Raw genomic sequence first — 20198 nt, forward strand, 5'->3', positions numbered from 1 at the left:
CTTACGGCTTTAAAAAAATTATTCCTTTACTCTCAGTTTAGCATGGGTTCCAAAGAGAGGACAGTGACTGCTTATTTTCAGTAGGTCCTGTTTAGCCTCCACTCCTGCCATGGTGGTTTCCCATTTTCTAAGCCCTTGGTATTCTGCTTCTCCAGAAAATAGGACCCTTCCTTTTGAGCTTTCCAGACAATTTTAAAAAAAGATACCTACCCAGCTACTTCCTGGGACTGCCTAGCAGAGCACTCTTTGTTCTGTGGTTAATATGTAGTCAGGAACAAGTCAATGTGAATTAGCTTTTGTAAATATTAGTTAAAAATTAGGGATTTATCCACCTCTTCTGAGTTGTCCAATTTGTTGGCATGTAGACTTTCATAATATTCTGTTATAACTGTTTGTGTTTCTGGTGTTGGTTGTTATTTCTCCTCTTTCATTAATAACTTGTTTATTTGGGTTCTATTTTATTATTATTATTTTTTAAATCCACTTTTTTTTTTTTAAGATTTTTATTTATTTGACAGAGAGAGACACAGTGAGAGAAGGAACACCAGCAGGGGGAGTGGGAGAGGGAGAAGCAGGCTTCCCACCAAGCAGGGAGCCCAATGCGGGGCTCGATCCCAGGACCCCAGGATCATGACCTGAGCGGAAGGCAGACGCTTAACGACTGAGCCACCCAGGCGCCCCCTCTCTTTTTTTAAATGAATCTTGCTAGATGTTTATCAATTTCATTGATCTTTTCAAAGAACCAGCTCCTGGTTTCATTGATCTGCTCTATTGTTTTTGTTTTTTTTTAGTTTTTATGTCATTTTTTTCTATGTTATTTATTTCTGCTCTAAGCTTTATTATTTCCTTTCTTCTGCTGGTTTTGGGTTTTGTTTGCTTCTTCTTTTTCTAGCTCCTTTAGGTGTAAAGTTAGGTTGTTTATTTGATATTTTTCTTCTTGAGGTAGGCCTGCGTTGCTACAAACTTTCCTCTTAGAACCACTTTTGCTGCATCCCAAAGATTTTGGACCCTTGTGTTTTCATGTAATTTTTTATTTCTTTTTTGATTTTTTGGTTGATTCATTCATTGTTTAATACCATGTTATTTAACCTCCATGTATTTGTGATCTTTATGGATTTTTTCTTGTGGTTGATTTCTAGTTTCATAGTGTTGTGGTCCGAAAAGATGCATGGAATGACTTCAACTTTTTTGATTTTGTTGAGACAAAATAAAAATTGTTTTGTGGCCTAATATGTGATCTATTCTGGAGAATGTTCTGTGTGCACTTGAAAAGAACGTGTATTCTGCTGTTTTAGGATGGAATGTTCTGAAGATGTCTGTTAAATCCATCTGGTCCAGTGTGTCATTCAAAGCCACTATTTTCTTGTTGATTTTCTGTTTGGATGATCTGTCCATCGATTTAAGTGGGGTGTTAAAGTCCCCCATTATTATATTAGTAATGACTATTTCTCTTATGTTTGTTATTAACTGTTTTGTGTATTTGGGTGCCCCTATCTTGGGTGCTTACATATTTACAAATATTATATCCTCTCATTGGATTGTCCCCTTTATTATTATGTAGTATCCGTCCTAGAAGGAAGCATTGGCGAGGATGTGGAGAGAAAGGAACCCTCCTGAACTGTTGGTGGGAATGCAAACTGGTGCAGCCACTGTGGAAAATAGTATGGAGGCTCCTCAAGGAATTAAAAATAGAACTACCCTGTGGTCCAGGAATTGCAGTACTGGGTATTTACCCCCAAAATACAAAAACACTAATTTAAAAGGATACATGCACCTCTGTGTATTGTAGCGTTATTTACAATGGCCAAACTATGGAAGCAGCCCAAGTGTCCATCGACAGATGAATGGATAAAGAAGATATTTTATACAAACACACACACACACACAATGGAATATTATTCAGCCATAAAAAGAATGAAATCTTGCCATTTGCAACAACATGGAGAGAGCTAGAGAGTATAATACTAAGTGAAATAAGTCAGAGAAAGACAAATACCATATGATGTCACTCATATGTAGAATTTAAGAAAAAAAAATGAGCAAAGGAAAAAAAAAAGAAACAAGACTCTTAACCATAGAGAACAAACTGAGGGGAAGTGGATGGGGGGATAAAGAACACAGGGGATAGAGATTAAAGAGTATACTTACCATGACAAAAAAAATCAAATGATAAAAAAAATCAAATGAGCTATTGTAGGAGTGCTCTATAAACTGGAAGGTACCACCAAAAATAAAAATTATTATTACATCAAAAAAAAAAGAAAGTGAAGTTAAGATTTTTTTGGTAATTATGAGTCTGTGTGTATATCCATAACATACTCCTCAATTAGTAAATCAGATTGTAGTTATTTTGCCACATGCTCCTCCCCGCAACTGTACGTGTGTATAGAGCTGTTGGTCTTCACAATGTTTTTTTCATAGGAGTTAATGTTAATTAAATGGCAAATAGATCAAAGATAAAAAACATTAGGGAACTCTTTGGGATAAAGGTATAGTGCAATTAAAGCCAAGCTAAGTCTGAGAAATTGCAAAATAGACTCATAAGGTCAGATGAGCTTTTCTCTTGTGACTATAACGAGGAGACTAGCAGTTGGGAGTTAAAACTTTCCCTTAGAACAAGTGGGCAGTTGTAGCATTTCCTAAACTCACAGCAATTATTTTTTGTACAATTGCATGGGCACTTTCAGATTCAAAGATCCTTTTCTGGGAGGTGGGTGAACTTAAATAGTTCTTTTCATCTTTTGTTAGTATATAACTTTTTTACATATGTATTTTGTTTCTGCAGGAGTATAATCACTTCCTTGAGAGTAGAGGATGTTTCCGACACATCTTAGCATCTTGTGCCAGAAGAATAGGGGCTTACCGTCAGGATCAGGTAATGTGCATGAGCTCATTTAATTAATTTATTTTTAAATTTTTTTCAGGGTGTCTGGGTGGCTCAGTCAGTTAAGCATCTGACTCTTGATTTCAGTTCAGGTCTTGACTCTTGACTTCAGCTCAGGTCTTGATCTCAGGGTCGGAGTTCAAGCCCTGCATTGGGCTCCACACCGGTCATGCAGCCTACTTTTAAAAAAATCATCTATTTTTAGTTTTGAGAGAGCGTGAGCACGTGTGCGCATGCGTGGGGGTGGGGCGAGGCAGAGAGAATCCTAAGCAGGCTCCAAGCCCAGCACCGAGCCGACAGGGAGTTTGATCTCATGACCCTGAGATCATGTCCTGAGCTGAAATAAAGAATCAGATGCTTAGGAGCACCTGGGTGGCTCAGTCGGTTAAGCGTCTGCCTTCGGCTCAGGTCATGATCCCAGGGTCCTGGGATCGAGCCCGGCATGGAGCCCTGCAGCGGGCTCCGCATCGGGCTCCCTGCTCAGTGGCGAGTCTGTTTCTGCCTCTCTCTCCAGCTTGTACCCTCTCAAATAAATAAATAAAATCTTTAAAAAAATCACACAGGCCTGTACCCCTGAAACAAATAATACATTATATTTTTAATAAAAAAAAAAATCAGATGCTTAATTGGGCCACCCAGACATCCTGAGCTCATTTAATTTTTATAACAACTATGAGGGTGGGGGCTATGGCTCTAATTTTACAGATGAGGAAACTGAAGCACAAGGGACACAGCTCCAGTAAGAGGTACAGCTGAAACTGATTCGCCTTGACTGATGAAGCAGGCTCGCTAAATCCTACCCTCGGATCCGGCAGCATTTGTCTTCAATGAACAGGTTGGGTGCTTCCTGGACAGAGATCTGGGATTCATGGACCTTACAGAGTAGGTTGCATGACTACTTGCTAATGAATGTTTGACGAATTTGGCCTGAGGCTTTCACTTTAACATAGCATCTGGAATAATTGTGGAGGAGTCCCAAAGCTCCACCTATCTCTTAACTATTGGAGGCTACTTATGTCTGCCCAAAAGAAGCTAGTAAGTGGGAATGACCAAATTGACAGGTTAATTTATAATTTTCTTCTTCCTAAGTTATCTCCAACTAGAAGGACTGTAGTCCCAGAATCTAATAATGTGAGGATTTATGGTACACTTCCATGTGGTCACCCCTGGAGTGACTGTCTCTCACATGAAGCCCTCCCTGAAGAATGTCAGCATTTGGAACATGGCAAGGCCTGTGGGCTAAGATTTCAAACAAGCAGCAGTTAGAAATTTAAAGTTGTCTCCAAACACTGTAGGTCTCCTGGGCATTTCCAGTTCCAGTGATCAAAGCCACTGAAGATAAATGACTGTAGCTGTCACAGTGGCCCCTCCCACCACCCTTTTGTGTCACTGTCAAGGATATCCTGCCCTAGTGACTCTCTCCTCTGCATTTATCTCGGATGGCCCCATTGGGTGCTCCCCTAACTCAGGTAGCTCCAGGTTCCAAAAACACTTGAGATTGTTGTCCTGGCTGGTTGTTTCTTTCCTTTTTTTTTTTTTTTTTTTTAAAGATTTTATTTATTTATTTGACAGAGAGAGACACAGTGAGAGAGGGAACACAAGCAGGGGGAGTGGGAGAGGGAGAAGCAGGCTTCCCACCAAGCAGGGAGCCTGATGTGGGGCTTGATCCCAGGACCCTGGGATCATGACCCGAGCCGAAGGCAAACACTCAATGACTGAGCCACCCAGGCTCCCCATGGCTGGTTGTTTCACATCACATAGCTAGTTGTGGCTAGTGCAATTGAGGAATTGAATTTTAAAGTTTATTTATTTTAATTAATTTAAGCTTAAATAGTCACTTGTAACTCGTGGCTACCATATTAGTCAGAACGGACCTAGAATTTGATGATGACCTTATAACAGAATAGTCTGTTATGCTGCAGCCACAAAGAACCCTAAAGTCTTGGTGATTTATAAGAACCAAGGTTTATTTCCTGTGTTATGTACCCATTGGGGGTTGGCTGGGGTCCTAGGCAAATAAAGCAGTTACCATCTTACATGTTGCCAATCAGAGTGGAGAGTCTTGCATTAGTACTTAAGCGCTCTGGCCCAGAGGGGACACCCATCACTTCTACTCACAGCTCACTGACCAGGACTAGTCACAGCCCCATCGAGCCAAGGGCCCACAATGCTCTGCCAGGGGGTGAAGAGCCTCAGTAAGGACTGGCACAGACGTTAGCCTCCCTTTCAAAATACAGAGAGGGAGTTCCTAAAGGGTAAAGAAAGTAGTATTACTTGTATCTTCTGGAAAATTAAAGAAACTCAATTCTCCTTCATCTCCTTGATACTTATTAGCATCAATTTATTAAAAGCCAGTAAGATGTGAAAAGTAAAACTCAAACACTTTGATTAAAAGAAAAAGAGACTATATAAAGTTAGAGCTGACAATAGCCATTATGTCTTTAATTATACATAGAAATATCATTTAATATGAAGTTCTGCAATGTAAACGACAACCAATGAATTTTTATGTGTTTGGGATGAAAATAGAATGGGAGAAAAATGTATTTTTTTTCCTGGTGCAGAATATATTTAGTCAATTTTTCCCTAGCAAGGAATAAAAAGTCCTTTTCTTTAAAAATAGTAATTTCCTCACTAGGAACATTTGTGGATTGTGGTTGCCTTGAAAAAATGAAAAAAATTAAATATTTATTAACTGGACAATGGATTATTTCCCTCTAGACTACATTGTGGAATCATAGAATCATCTAATCCAACATTTATTAGCATGCCTTGATTCTTTCTAGAATATCTATAATACTGTTTGAACACTCAAGACATAAGGGGCTCATCATCTGGTAACAGATTTCAATAGAGCAGGAGCGTTATCAGGAATTTCCTCCTAACAAATGTTTAAATATCAAGACACGGAAAGAAAGCACTTGGTTGCCAATAACAAACTGCACCAAAATTACAAATGCAAACCAAGCCCTAGTTAATAATACTGATGATGACGATGATTTTGTCACATGCCAAAATGTCGTATAGATCTTAGCATTATGAGGATTCGATAGATATCAAATGTCCAAGGAATTTATCTGTAGAATATAACTGAACCAAACTGATGCTCAAGAGAGATTTTGCACAAAATGTGCGAATTAGGCTACCTCATGTGAACCAGAGTCGTTCTGTTCCTTAGTGAAACACAACCATCTAAGTCATTCATGCAGCACAGCATTTGTTTGTCATTTCCAGGATCGCTTTGGGTGGTCTCCAGCTGGTGGCATGGCAAGAAAGAGAAGGCTGCAGAGATTGAACAAACAGCATGCACTGTGGTATCCTTTATTTAAAAACTGTGAGCTAACTACAGTCGTAGTGTTCTCATTTACCACTCTGATGGCATAATAAACTGGGAGAACAATAACACAATTTCAAGACATTAAAAACCTGTAGCAAACACACACACCACACACGGGCACACACACGACAACACACAGGTACACACAGATTATAGTCTAAACACAACTAAGTGAAGAAAAGCTTCAAATGCTCTAAATCAAATTTTAAAAACCTTTATTATAAACTGTGGCAATACTGTGGCTATTATGAAAAAAATTGTTTAACTGCTTGAAAAGCAAAAAGAAAAATACTGGCAAATTTGAAACCAGCAGCAAAAAGCAGATAAAAATAGAATGAAAGGTAACATAAGACTAATATCAAAGTTCTAAAGTTGATACTGTGTAGGGCTGCACTGAAGTCATTTCAGATTGGTTCTTGAGGAACTATCAAAAAGTCCCTTGAAATATGAAATTGCTGCACTTTACAAACAGTGGAAAAGAAAAAGTATTTGGAATGTTACACACACGCAGGGAAATGTACTAGGTATATCGGTTTATAGTCTTTGTTTATGACCTTCAAAAAGTTTATAAAGAAAAATTTAAGTGCCAATATAGTGAAAGAAAAAGTCCTAAAGATGCAAGTCTGAGTGCATTTATCAGGTCTACTGATATATTTGAAGGCTGGGGGCAAGGCCTGACGCACATTCAAGAAGAAAACATGTGGAACCCAGAAGGTAGGTAGAGTTCCTTGGCGAGTGTTTAGAATGGCAGGTGTGTTAAAGTCAGACTGCCCCGAAGGAGATTCCAAAGTACGTGCAGTTCTACAGCCCTTCATCAGCTGAAATCTGTTTCATAGTGGCCGATAAATAATTAAGACTAACTTTTCAGCAAACTGGTTTTTCATACATTCAAACGCAAAAATCTTTACCACACATGCAGAGCTGATATTCTGTAACAGCACAAATACGAATCCTGGTTTCAGAAGAAAAGCACATTAGCAAGGATTTTTTTTTTCATGGGTTCTTACAAAAATGTCTGAAGCTGCTAGACATCTGCAAAGAGGGGATAAGTTTAGATTTCCTACTGATTTTGGAAGAAAAGAGATTCTATTTTCCTAAGGAAGCCAGCCATCCACGAGCAGGGAACCGGTCTGCAGAATCTAAGAAGCATCATATCCTTAGTGCTTAAACTCATGGCAAGTTCAGAGCCAGCCAAACTGGCAGGTGGAACAGGGGGGAGAAATGAAAAGTTTGCATGTCTGTAGTATACTTTGGAATCAAATGGGCCTCGTAAGTTAAAATGGCTCAACTGCTTTCAGAATGAAGTGCTGCAGGACTAGAGGAGACGGCATTCTCTGGAGTTAGGAGCTGGGAGAGACACATCTCCATCTCCAGGGACCTTCTGGGCTGAGCTGTGAGCACAGGGCCTTATTTTTCATGAGTGCTTTCAGTTAGGGAATTTATGACTTTGCCCAGATAAAGATTTCTTTTGGTTACTTTCTAACCTCAACAGATCAGGCAAGTTACTGGTAATTTCCCAAAATGAAATCTGGCCATGTTAGTATCTTAAGGTGCCAGCTAGTTCACATTAATGCCCATCAGTAGCTGCTGCTGGGTACCAACTGCTGTTGCTGAACAATCAACCCTCAAATGACCTAACTAGATAATCTATCACACTAGGTGCTTTTACTATCTTGGATTTTTTTGAGCTTTAGAGAAATAGTCTTTGTAATATGCCATAGAAGCTTCTTCTCTCTGGCTTTGTTTCACTCTTCCTCTTCTTCTTCCCCTTCCCCTTCCCCTTCCTCCATGGTCTCCACAATGAGCTCCGCTGTGCAGGTGGCTTCCCCGAGACTGTTGACAGCCTTGCAGGTGTACTTGGCATCGTCATCCCCGCAAACATCGCTAATGATTAAAGAGCAGTTCCCGTCCTCGTCGTAGTCTATCTGGAAGTGGCGGGACTCCCGGATTGACTGGTCATCTTTGAACCAGACAACTTCAGGGTCTGGGTATCCTGCAGCACAGGGAGAGGACACAAGTTGCAGAAACCATTATTCAAAGTTTCTTATCAATTCATGCAAGCAGCTCCTAAGCAACCTCTATTGATTAAGGGGGTACAGGAAAAAGTCACGATGTTGGCTTTTAACATCCCTTTTGAGATTTACATTCGGATATGGGCATATATTGTAAAGAGCAGTACCTGAAATCCCACAAAAGGTACTTTACAGGCATGCCATTTGCCATCCACGTGGGGCTTGTACTACGTCCCACCTGCAACACAGCCCTGACTCCAGCCACACGCCTAGAGCTAAAGATCTCCTTGGGTAAAAAGAAAATTCTTATCTTATATAGAAGTTGAACTTAAATAAATTTAAATAAAAAATAAGAGAACAAATGGGCACAAGAGATCTTTAGGGGGTGATGGAAATGTTCTAAAATTGGATTGTGGTGATTGTACAATAAGATGGGTAAATTTTATGTTATGTAAATTATAACTCAAAGCTGATAATAAGCTCCATAATACATAAGTTAGAGGATCTGATAATATTGCTAAGAAAAAGAAGCAATATTTATCTTAGTCTGATCCAAAGACAGAAGATAACTGGAAATTGACCACATTGGTTAGCCTCATTTTATGTTATTAGTCATGTTTCTGGAAAATTCAGCATTTAAAAAATATATTTTATATACATATATACATCATATGTATTATATATGAGATGTATATATATATATACATAAGCCTTTACAAATATATAATAATTCTAACTGACTTTTTCTTTACGTTTTGGAGAAATATTTTTACAGGAAAAAAAATTACAGCCCCATCCAGAATAAAAATTACACATAAGAACTTAAGAATTTTAACATTCTTTTCAAGTAGATTTTGTTTGTATCAAAATGGCAGCCATATGCTTTAATTCCTCCTTAGTGCTCTAGTCAAAGTTCTGCAAATAATGAAGGAAATAATCCCAAAGAGAAAAGTACAAAAATGATAATCACGACGTTGTAATAATTTTTAAAAAGGAAAAAAATTCAGAAGACCCAGAGACAGTGGTGATGGTGAGAATTCTGAACATTGGCCCCAGAGCTTTCAACAGTGTCCCCAAGCTGCGGACTTCCACACTAGCAAAGGGAACACATCTACCTTTTTTTTTGTTAATTGAATAGAAAAAAAGGAAGATGATTATAGGCACTGTATTTACAAGGCAATCTGAGATATAATGACGCAGGAGAAAAACTTTTCTCATTCCTCTCTTTGGGTTACTTTACCCAAAAGGCATTATCTAGTCCTACTGCTGGAGAATCTTAGAACGTGGGAGGCATGATTTGTTCTGATGGCTGTCCTATGCTATGCAGCCTTGGGAAGGTTGCCTAATGAACTCCTGTGCTTTATTTGGTCAGACTGAAATGAGATAACCCTCCACTTTGGTTGGCATGCAATAGTCACAGACTTGAGACAAAGAACCTGTCTTTTCTTGCCCTTATCTTTCTGGAATGTTGCTGTGTGGAAATGGCAATGCTTTGTGTCACCAATATTGCTCACTTCTCAGGTGCTATGCTAAGATCCCTTAAGTTCCCTTGAGCACTGACAGCTCACAACTCTATGGCCACATTATTCTCGGCAGGCAGAGAAGCATGGGGAAGGTGGCGTAGGCACCTCGAGCCCAGCTTCCCTCCATCTGGAGTCACGTGGCATGCTCACTCTCTGCACTTACCAATCCCACAACTTTTCCCTTGGTGCTGTGACATTTTGAACAGACTTAAGAGGTTCTCCCTTTTCCCATACGGCCTCTCACAGCATTCCCCAGAGCTACACAAGCATTAGACATCATCTTAAGGTTAAAGGCCTGAGGCTCAGAAGACTTAGATCACCACCCAAGGTCACACAGCCCGCAGATGAGCAGCAGAGCCACCCGACTCCCCATCCTATACTCTTCATGGCCACCTTCCTTTGAAGCCTCTTGTGGGCAGTTCACATGCTTCCCAGAAGCTTGCAAAGCTCATTTCATTAAGCATGTTCCATAGCCAAACAGGTCCATGATAAACCGCTTTTAACTTGAGTCTAGTGGCTGATGTAAGGATGTGAAATAGCCAGGGTGTCCTAGGCGAGTCACTGAATGGCACCAACCTTCAGGAGGCGGAGTGGGAGCAGCTGGCCAACTCCTCCTGGCCCCATTGTCCTCGCAGCCTGGCTGCCCAGAATGAACATTTTGCCCGGGGCACACAGCAGGGCCCACCAGTCCACCACACCCCTTTTGTAGTCAAGGGAAGAAGAGCTACAGCTTACCTTCAATCTTGCAGTCAAATCTAGCAGCGCTTCCCTCCACAACTTCTAAATCACGGATGGTCTTAGAGAAATAGGGTTTTACATGGGGCTTTTCCTCTGCAACAGCCTCAAGGAAAGCTTGAGACACATCTTCTAGGAGACAGGGAAGGAAATGCGGTCAGTTCTTCATTCCCTGTTCTCTCCTCTTCCCTCGTTTAAAAAAGCTGACTTTTTTGTTTAAGTTGCTACAATTCAGCAAATAATGCAGCTTAGAGGACTGAATCAAGCACACCTTTCTCCTGGGGACAGGTTGGCCTGCTGCCAAAAGGTTTTGGCAGCAGAGAGAACCGTGACCAAACTGCAGAAATGTTTTAACTCCCCCCCCCCTTCCCTTATGCTGACACATTGAAAAAGGAAATAATCTTTAAAAAGGATTTCTGGCTGCATTCCATGCTGTTTCAGGATTCAGTGGAGGGTATCTAACAAGGACAAACCACACCAGCCTTCCCGATCTCTGTCCCCCCTTTGCCCTCCTCCTGCAGTAGCAGGCCCTTTACCTGCTCCTCGGGAGGGAGGAGCTGGGTCCTAGATGCATCTTCAATCTGCCTGGAGTTCTTTTCTCCTCAATCTGCCTGGAGTTCTGTTCTCCACACTTACACTGCCTTCTCATTGTATGACGTGGACCAGGGATTTAGGGAAAAGCTGTACTGGAGGGGCTCCTGTATCTTCTCCCTTCCTTTCAGGCTATTTCTGGGTCATCTGGGGAGTATGGATCAGGAGAGACCGGGCCCGCATGCTGCAGACTATGCCCCCGACTCCATCAGAACAGCCCAGCAAGCAGCCTTGCCAATTACCCTGCCTTTATACACAGGAGGGATCTAGACTTAGCTTCTCACCTTTGGATACCAAAAACACCAGGCAGCAGGAGGTAGGGGGGTGTCTTTGGCAAAATGAGGTGCCTCAAGAAGATAAGAGCCAGTCCCTACGTGTATCTGGAGCAGGAAGAGGCCGAGGCCTTCAGTGAAGAGATGGTCAAGGCAGCCTCTTGAAGACGGTGTGCAAATAACTAACCCTATTGGTCTCCAGGAGGAGCCCTGTCATGCACAGTCTACCCCGTTCAAACAACATGTTTCAGCATCATGAAAAATGCCAAATGAATATGGACTATAGTTTGTTTTTTTTAAAGAAAAACACAAAGACGTAAGAACATGGAAGGATATTTTTTTAAAAGATACTACTATATGTGTTTATTTATGTTTACCTATCAATATACAAATATCACTTTTGTAATGAGAAAAAAGGAAGCTTTTAATGAAGTCTTCGCTAATTCTTATGTAAAATACAGGGAAAAGAACAGCGGAGGTCATCTGGTTCTATTAGACAAATAACTTTCCCTCTGAAAATAGTTAAACTTAAGGTTGCACAATTAAAGAATAACTAGTAATTGTTGTTAGGGCAACCTAAAATTAGTTCTGAATTTAATCCTTGTAGTTTATATTATATAAAAACAAACAAACAAACCGAAAACCCCCCCAAAACCTCAAAATGTCCCTCCATCCCCCAACCCTTCCTTTCTCACCAATTGGCTGGATAAAAATCTTCCTGGAGCTCCTTACCTTCGGATTCTAATTTTTCTGCATTAAGCGGGCTGGTTGGTGACCCTGTTGAGGATTTCCTGCCACTGAGCCCTGAGATCATTGCCATAGAGGACAGTCTTCCAATGGCTCTCACAGCATTGCCTGTTTTCTGGAAAATAGACACTGGGGTTGGACTCAGGCGGCGTCCCTGGCTCCAGCTGGGCAGTGGGGTTCGGGAAGAAGAGCCTAGCCCAGGAGAAGTAGCTGTCCCTGAAACGAGGGCCTCCCAAGTGCCGAGGTTCTGCCAGAGGAATGAGCTCAACCTTGCTCTGCTCAGCACTATCAGCGTGTCAGAAGATGTTCGGAGAATGGAATGGGGCCTGGAACCAGTGTGTGCGTTAATGTGACTAAACAAGGTCAACATGAGACAAAAACCCTTTTCATACTCTGCTTCAACTCCCATAAAAGGGATAGTTTATATAAAGCAACTGCAGGCTGAGACAGCTCCAAAGACTTACTGCTGACGGGGCCCAGTGGGGGCTGTTTCTCGTAAAACAATACTAGTGATAGGAATTTAATTGGTCCAGAGAAAGTTACTACAGATCCGACAGGTCACGATGCGAAGAAAAAAAAGAAAAAGCATTCTATTGACCTTGGGCAAGTCGCTTAACCTCTCCGGGCTTCAGTTTCCTTCTCTGTTTAAGGAGGGGTTTGGACAAAATGATCTCCAAGGTCTCATTACTTCTGTTTATGATTCAGATACTTAAGAGATTTTGAGAAACACTCAGCCTGGCCTGTGAGTCTGAATCCACAGTGAGGTTCTGGAGGGGTGTACCTCCCTGATGTACAGCCAGGCATCAAAAAGAAGGACCCAAAGAAATGAAAGGCAGTGGCACTTTGCTTTTCTGAGATGAGAAACCTTGGGAGAAGACAGAATTTCTGCTGAAAAGGATGCCAGAACTTGCTATGAAAACTTCCTTTGCATTGTGAAAATTCAACCAAGCATAGGATTTAGGTCAGGAAATCCCCTATAATACAGAGTTGTGTCTATGTTTCTCCTTCACCTTCCGATCCCACAGGTCTTTGAAGGTCTCACCTTCAAGTGATGTTTCCCGCCCCTTTTCTAAGGTCAGTGGAATGACAAGGTAAGAAACGAAGGCATCTCCAACTCTTTCGATCCCTGCACCCAAGGCGTCTTTTCAGACACCCCGACGCTGTATGTCCAGAGTGCAGACAGCACCGCGGCCTGGCTCCCCAGAGTGAAGAGACAGCCTGCACACAGGCCAGGGGCTAGCACTCACCTCCCGGGCCATAAACTGCCCCAGCACAGCCGTTGCCTCCTGAACTTACTTCTCGTGCTCAACTATTTCAGTAAAGCCTCACGATTTTGAACTATCTGGAAAGCCAGGATATTTCCATAAAAAGATTATTTTGAAAGTAAGGAATCACAGGGCACTAAGGACTCATAACGGGGGTGTGTGTGTGTGTGTGTGTGTGTCTGTGTGTGTGTGTGGTTTAAGCTGAGATCTGCTATAACAGCCGCCACTTTTCTGTTTGTCACATGCCATCCTTGTGGCTGACTCTTTTCATGCACTTTGGACAGACATTCCATCCTGCTCTGTCCCCTGGCCATCTGCCCTCTTGCATACATCACTGTGGTGTGGTTATGTTTCCGGCCCTCTGTCACCATGGTGAAGCTGCGTCCCTCTGAACAGAATTCTGGAAGCCCCAGGTGGCGGTGATGTTGGGATGGGGGAAGAAGGTGAGAGGACAACGGACCAACTAAGCTGTGTGCAGAGGCCCCGTGGCCCTACAGAGAATGTACCTGCAGACTGAGCCCACTTGGCAGTCTTGCATGCTCTGCCTGGAGAGGCTGTTCCTGGTGACATCATTGATCTATTTGGAAAGATCCAGCTCTTCCCATGGGAGCTCATCCTGACCTCAGGAAGGGGCAAGAGGAGGTGCCAGCCACGGCAGCCTTCCCTATGGAGTCGACGTCAGACCAGACTATTCCCAAGCCAGCCAAACTGTCAGACCCAGCCCTTCTGGCTCTTGATTCCCTTTATCCAACACAGATTGGTTTGCCTGGCCCAGGAGTCGCTCAACTCAGAGTAGAAATTTACTATGCAAATCAGTTCCTCTCTGTGGACCTCATGTTCTTGAACCAGAAGATGTGAATCTCCCTATAGCTCCAGTCTTCTCAGAGACTATGATTCATACATGGGACTGTGTAGCAGGGAACACTCCCCATGAGCCCATGGGCTCCCTAATTCCAAACGCCTGGATTGTGACTGATTAGGACTATCTGTACTTTTATGGTGTGGAATAAGGAAGTCTTTCCTCTTCTATTAACAAAATGACTAATATGAAGTTGCCAGAACAAGGCAGATAAAAGAGAGTATTTCAGAGAAGGAAGCCAATACACATTAACAAAGAGGCTTCCATCAGATGGAGTATTACAGCATATAATTTCTAGAACAGGGAGAAAAGTAAGAAGTGCTTAATAAGGAAAATCTTAACAATAACCTACGTCAATCTTTGGGAACTGATTTATGAAAAAAAATTCAGTAGAGAAATTGTCACAACTAGAAAAGAAATACATCTGTATGTTCTAGTCCTCCAGTTTCACGCCTTTGAGCTGAAAATTGGTTGCTGCTTTACTAAGATTTTAGAAATTTTTGGAACATCAAGAAAAATTTCAATACCCTAAGTTCCATCCTTGCTTTGAGGAAGTATTTTTCTTGTCTGAGGGCAATTGCCCAGGCTGGGTTCCTGTGCTCCAGGCGGGTACTGTTTGTACGGGCCTCCCTAATGCCACACAGACTCCCTCCCTTGGGAGAGCCAGCGAGGGTGACTAACCAGCCTGTGTTTGCCAAGGACGGAGAGGTTTCCCAAGAGGAGAGTCTTTCAGGGTTAAAGCTGGGATGGCCCCTGGCACACTGGGGCAAGTTGGTCACCCTTGAGCCAGTCAGCCAGCCATCATAGACCCTACATATATACCAACAGCTCTGAGACTCCAGTTTCCCCTGATAAGTGAATATCCAAATGTGATGGCCAAGAGTACTCTCTGCTATACAGAGTCAAAAGCTTTCTTCTCTATGGGCCTATGGTCCACACTGCTGGTGTCTTTGTGGGTCTCAGAGAATAAAGATGGCTGCCCACAGGCCTCTCATTCCCAGTCCTTAGCTTCCAGTTTCACAAGCAGCAGCGCTGTTATCCTATTCAACTCACCCTCAGTGCTACTGCTCACCACGTCTTTTTAAAATTCTTTCATATAAATAAAAAACGTACCTTCTTTCAGATAAACTTCATCCTAAGATCAATGGCATGATTAGTCATCTACATGTTACCTTACTTATAGGGATTTGCTCTCATGTTACTTCCTTCTTCCTGGGCCTTTTATGGAAACCACACCACAATGATAACAAGGAACCTTCTCTTGTGCAACCATAGAGATTTCTGGGCCACCTGTGTCTGCCCTGGGCCCTTCCCTCCACCACAGTCAACCCCATTTTATTCCACTGCACTTTACTCTGCCCCACCACACGCAATCTCAGCTGCTCTGAGAGGGAAGCCCCTATTCAGGGTGTGCTAAGGTCCTGGTATCTGGGGTAAAAAATGTGGATGGTTAGATGCAGGTGAGCCATTACCAGTGAAATTATGTTTCAGGGACATCTTGTGCCACATGGGATTTTATAGACTACTTTTGTGTGTAATTTTGTGAAACCTAACCACTATTTTTGTGGAAAACCTATTTCCAAATGCTGCTACCTATATGAAGGTATGAAATTAAGGTTCCTTCTCTGAATTCTATCCTTTTCTTTCCCTTCTCACTTCCAGAAAACCTTATGGCTAATAACACTGTTAACAAATAGGAAAAACTTCGATTTAAAATATCAGCACAAATTATGGTTCCCTGACCCATCAGACTAAAAAATTCCATTTATTTCCTCTCCCATTTCCTTTTCTCTGTGCCCGTCCCCTGGGTTCAGGTCCTTCCTGGCTTTGGTTCATCAGCAGATGTGTCGATACTCCCAGAGAGCTTGAAGTGGTAAGGCTGCCTCTTAACCCACAGCATCATCCAAGCAAAACCCAATGAGACTCACTGCCAGTAGGACCACCCCACCCCCACACCAGCCACCCTATTCACTCCAGAGATGCCATTATTTCTTTGAGATCTACTGGCCATAGGATCATTAATAAAGCCAACTTTGATTTTATGGACCCCTTTACGTTTTAAGAACATTAGTTACTCCAATTTCACTGGATCCTAACGATACCAGAGGGTAAGGTAAGCAACATAGGTGTTCCAAGTCACCTGGCACTTGAGGGAACCAAGAGATCCCCCTAAACCTTCAGCGGGGGCTAACCAGGAACTGACTCCCGTTGTGGGGGAGTCCTGGCTGAGCCACTCAGGGGGCAGTAATCCCTTAAACCCACACACCCTAAGGCCCCCTTCGCCTCTCCTCCTCTCAACCTCTGTGTGAATTTGTGCTTTTGGGGGGGTTTAGTGACTACAGTTTAGTCCTGCTGTATGGCAAATGACCAGTGTCCCAATTGCCTCTAAAACAGAGATTTCCTTCTTCTCTGCCACATAGACCATTTTTAAATGCCCCAATTCCCTTGGCTGCCCAGTTAAAGGACTCTGCTCCTGTCGGGGTGAGGATCTCTGCACCTTCTCCTCCGTTTGTGCTGTATCCCCTCTTCTCTTATTCTAGCCCATTTTTCATGACCACTTTCAAAGTCCTCCCCCTGGCAGCATTTCCTCACAACCACATCCAACTCTGGTGTGACTGACTCCTTTCTCCCATTTACACTCACATATATGGCTCTGGAAGGCTATACTGATAGTTTATGATTCTTGGCGCGCATTATGTCCTTTTATGTCCATTTGCTTCAGTTCCCCATTACACTATACATTCCTTGAGTATAGAAACCCATGTGCCGGCGTGTAGAAACCATAGCCCAGAAATTCTGTAATACTAATAGTGATAATAAAAATAAAATAGCTGATGACAAGTTCTCTATGGTTTTGGATGACAATTTTATCCATCTGCTATTAATCAGAGGCAATTTTGTGCCATTGTTAAGACTGTACTTTGGAGCCAGGCTCTGGGTTTGAATCCACTCCCGTTTACTAGCTACGTGATCCTTGGTGACCTTCCTAACCTTTCTCAGCCTCAGCTTGTCTGTAAAGTGGGGATAATAATAGTACCTCCCTCCTAGGATGAAAAGACTCACTGCATAGAAAGTGCTTTGAATGTTTCCTGACATATGGCCAGCCCTCCATACATATGAGCTACTGGTATCATTTTTGAACACTTACTGTGTGCCATGCAATATGCTCAAGGCCAGATGAAGATTACTTCATATAATTCTACCAAAGATGCTGTGATGTTGGTACCACTATTACCCCCATTTTACAGGTGAGAATATGAAGGCATGGGAAGGTTGTCACTCGCCCAAGGACACATAGTAACATACAATCTCCCTAGAGAGCGGGGACCATATCTCTCTTTGTAGATCCTGCGCCCTCCTCCTTCACTATAAAGAAATGTAAGGCCATCACACTGTCTTTAAGGAGATCACATTCTCCAGGGCTGCCAAATAGTCTTCAAGGTGACCTTGCTCAACCCTAGCCACAAAGACATGAAATGTCAGTCTTGGTCCCAGACTATTTCAGAAACAGATGTAAATATTCTTGGATTGAGGGTAGCTCCAATAAAGCAAATGTGAGGGGCAACATCTGAGTCCAAAGGGACAACCTCTTTACCTGCCATTTCCTTCTTGCCATGTACTTCTTCATCCGGTCCTTGGAGAGTTTCTTGGCCTCCATGTTCTTGGTGTCTTTCATTAGCCATGGATGCTGAAGGCACTGGGTGCAGTCCAGGCGGTTTCTGATGGAGGCAGAGATCAGAGGATTTCTGAGCAGGAGGGGACCTCAGAGACTGCTGGTCAGATCAGAAATGGGAGGTCACCTGTCCTTGGTCACACAGGGCAGAGCCCGGGACTCTCTCTGTTCCCAGTCCATCTACCATGATCAGGGTCACTGTGCTCCTGGCCTTTTTCCTCTCTTGGTCTGAGTTACACTGACTTACTCTATGTAAGTTTTTAAGTGTTAAGTCCTAACCACCACATAAGCAACTGGAGTCTCATGACCTGCCCTTGGGGTCTAGGAAGGGTAAAGGCAGACACATCTGAGAATGATATTCTATGGTGGGGTCATTCTACTGGTCACACGGGGGCAGGGGCCTGTGGAGGCCTAATCTTTCTGTCTCCTTGTCTGGGGGAGGAGAGAGTAAAACATTAGGCCGAAATCTCTGAGAATCACTGAGCTCTCATGTCTTATGTTGTGGTTTAGTGTCAGGTTTTTCTTGTTAAAACTCAGAAGTATGTCCTACATACAACCTATGAATTATGACAACCTTAGAAGCTGCACTCAAACTCATTTAATCTTTCTGAAAGCTCTAGGATTCTAGAAATAATTCAGGGTCATCACCTCAATTGTAATAGCACTAATAGAGCTCAAAGAACCAAATGTTAACATACATAGACAAATAAGTATAAGTAAATTTGCTCAGTATAGCAAAATGTAGTGATCTTTAGATAAAGGGATTATGGATTATTTTAATTTTCCTATATTCATATTTTCTACAACTTACATGTATTAATTTTATAATATAAAAATATTTTTAAAAGTGTAGATAGGTGGAGATTTCTGGCTAAAGAGATGCTACATTTAAGAGTTTATGGGAATCGAATGTCTTGATAATTTGAAATTAGTTCTTTGGTGAATCCATTTTATGAGCACAGAGGGGCCAGCACAGCTCATTACTGAGTTAATTCAAGGTCAGATGAGAAAACAGGTATATACATAATGCCTCATTTACCAAATCTTCAGTGAATGAAGCTCGATGGACAAAAGCCATCCTGGACCAGAGTTATTAGGAAGGAGGTCTGCATCTCCATGAAGCACCCTGGGAGTGAGGATCGCTCCCACTGGAAGGGAATCTAGGCCCCCACAACATCCAGATTCTACCCAGGTCATGCCTACTTCTGCTACAAAGGCTCTGAGAGCAAAATGCCAAAAAGGCCTCACCAAAGGAGTGTGGATCTAGCTTCTGGAGGAGTTTGGCCTGAGGTAGCTCAAAAGGACTGAGAGGTGGACACATAACCAGAAAACCGGAGCCATCTGAGAGACCCTCTAACTCTGCTCTTTTCACAGCTGTGCTCTTGGTCCCAAACAGGATTTCTCCCAGAGGGGAACAAGATAACTGGTAGCCTCAGGGGGTCTGTGGGCTAGGCAGACAGGGCGGAACCTGCACCCCAAAGTCACCTGGCTAATGCAGTCACCTGACTGTAGAGTCTGGCCGCCCTTCCCCTTCTCATCCTCTGGTACCCCACCTATTCAACACCACCCTTCTAGGGCAAAGCTTAGAACTGTTCCCTGTTGCCAAATACTACCGGGGGGCTCCTGGAGCCAGGCCCTGCCTCATCTGGCCACCTGTTTACAGAGCGGGCAAGGCACCCAACGGGCTGGTTGCTCTCATCTGACAGCCACGGCTCCCTTCCCGGGGGCATGTCAGCTTTCCCTACACACGCACAGCCTCCCCGCCCCCCTGCTGTACTCCAGCCAGTTCCCTCACCTGGAGAGTCCTCACCCATGAATTCGGCTGGCCACCCCCAAGGCCTCTGCCCTAGCCTCCCCAGCTCCGCTCTTCTCTCATGGGAACACTTACAGTGCTCCTTGCTTACACTTACAGAGCACCTGCTCTCACGGCCTCAGGTCGTCCACGTGACTGAACACACCGGCCTCCCAGTGGTCACTACTGTTTTATGTGTCCCTCCACCGACCACAAGGGCAGCTCCTGGCAGCCCCCACAGTCTGCACAGTGAGGTGGGCCAGGGACCCATGGGGACAGGGCTGAGCCAGCGGTCTGAAATCACAGCCTCACTTAGGCCAGTGGGAGCAGGTACCCTGTTCAGGCCGGCAGTTCTTAAATCATTGAGATATGGAAAAAACACCAAGCCAGATTAGCCCAGGGGTATGATCAGGGGCCACAAACAGGATACTTCTGGAGTAACCCCCGAAGAGGGGCTGAGGTTTCAGCCTGGCTTCCGTGGCCACACTTGCACACAGAAAACAAAAGG

The 20198-nt window shown here is 43.1% G+C and overlaps 1 protein-coding gene and 1 long non-coding RNA gene across 10 annotated transcripts in view; one reads left to right on the plus strand and one right to left on the minus strand.

Annotated features, from left to right (window-relative positions):
- LOC123863455 (uncharacterized) overlaps positions 1-7851 on the plus strand; it is a 31254-nt gene extending 23403 nt beyond the window's left edge. For 2 of the 3 annotated variants that reach the window (XR_006795561.3, XR_010405271.1), the window contains 3 exons: positions 2786-2875; positions 3590-3766; positions 6119-7851. This is a non-coding gene — a long non-coding RNA (uncharacterized LOC123863455). Of the gene's footprint in view, positions 1-2572; positions 2711-2785; positions 2876-3589; positions 3767-6118 lie in introns of those variants that run through there. The other variant, XR_006795560.3, reaches the window with a different exon arrangement.
- MYLK (myosin light chain kinase) overlaps positions 6192-20198 on the minus strand; it is a 176209-nt gene continuing 162202 nt past the window's right edge. For 5 of the 7 annotated variants that reach the window (XM_064571010.1, XM_045903007.3, XM_045903005.3 and 2 more), the window contains 4 exons: positions 17821-17944; positions 12087-12216; positions 10492-10623; positions 6192-8214 (listed from right to left, as the gene is read on the minus strand). In XM_064571010.1, coding sequence (XP_064427080.1) covers positions 7967-8214; positions 10492-10623; positions 12087-12216; positions 17821-17944 — 634 coding nt within the window. In that variant the 3' untranslated portion in view covers positions 6192-7966. Of the gene's footprint in view, positions 8215-10491; positions 10624-12086; positions 13520-17820; positions 17945-20198 lie in introns of those variants that run through there. The other 2 variants (XM_045903006.3, XM_064571122.1) reach the window with 2 other exon arrangements.

The sequence above is a fragment of the Mirounga angustirostris genome, unplaced genomic scaffold (assembly GCF_029215605.1).
Source record: "Mirounga angustirostris isolate CCGP_5_RB_7025 unplaced genomic scaffold, mMirAng1.0.hap1 SCAF_1, whole genome shotgun sequence".
Taxonomy (NCBI): domain Eukaryota; kingdom Metazoa; phylum Chordata; class Mammalia; order Carnivora; family Phocidae; genus Mirounga; species Mirounga angustirostris.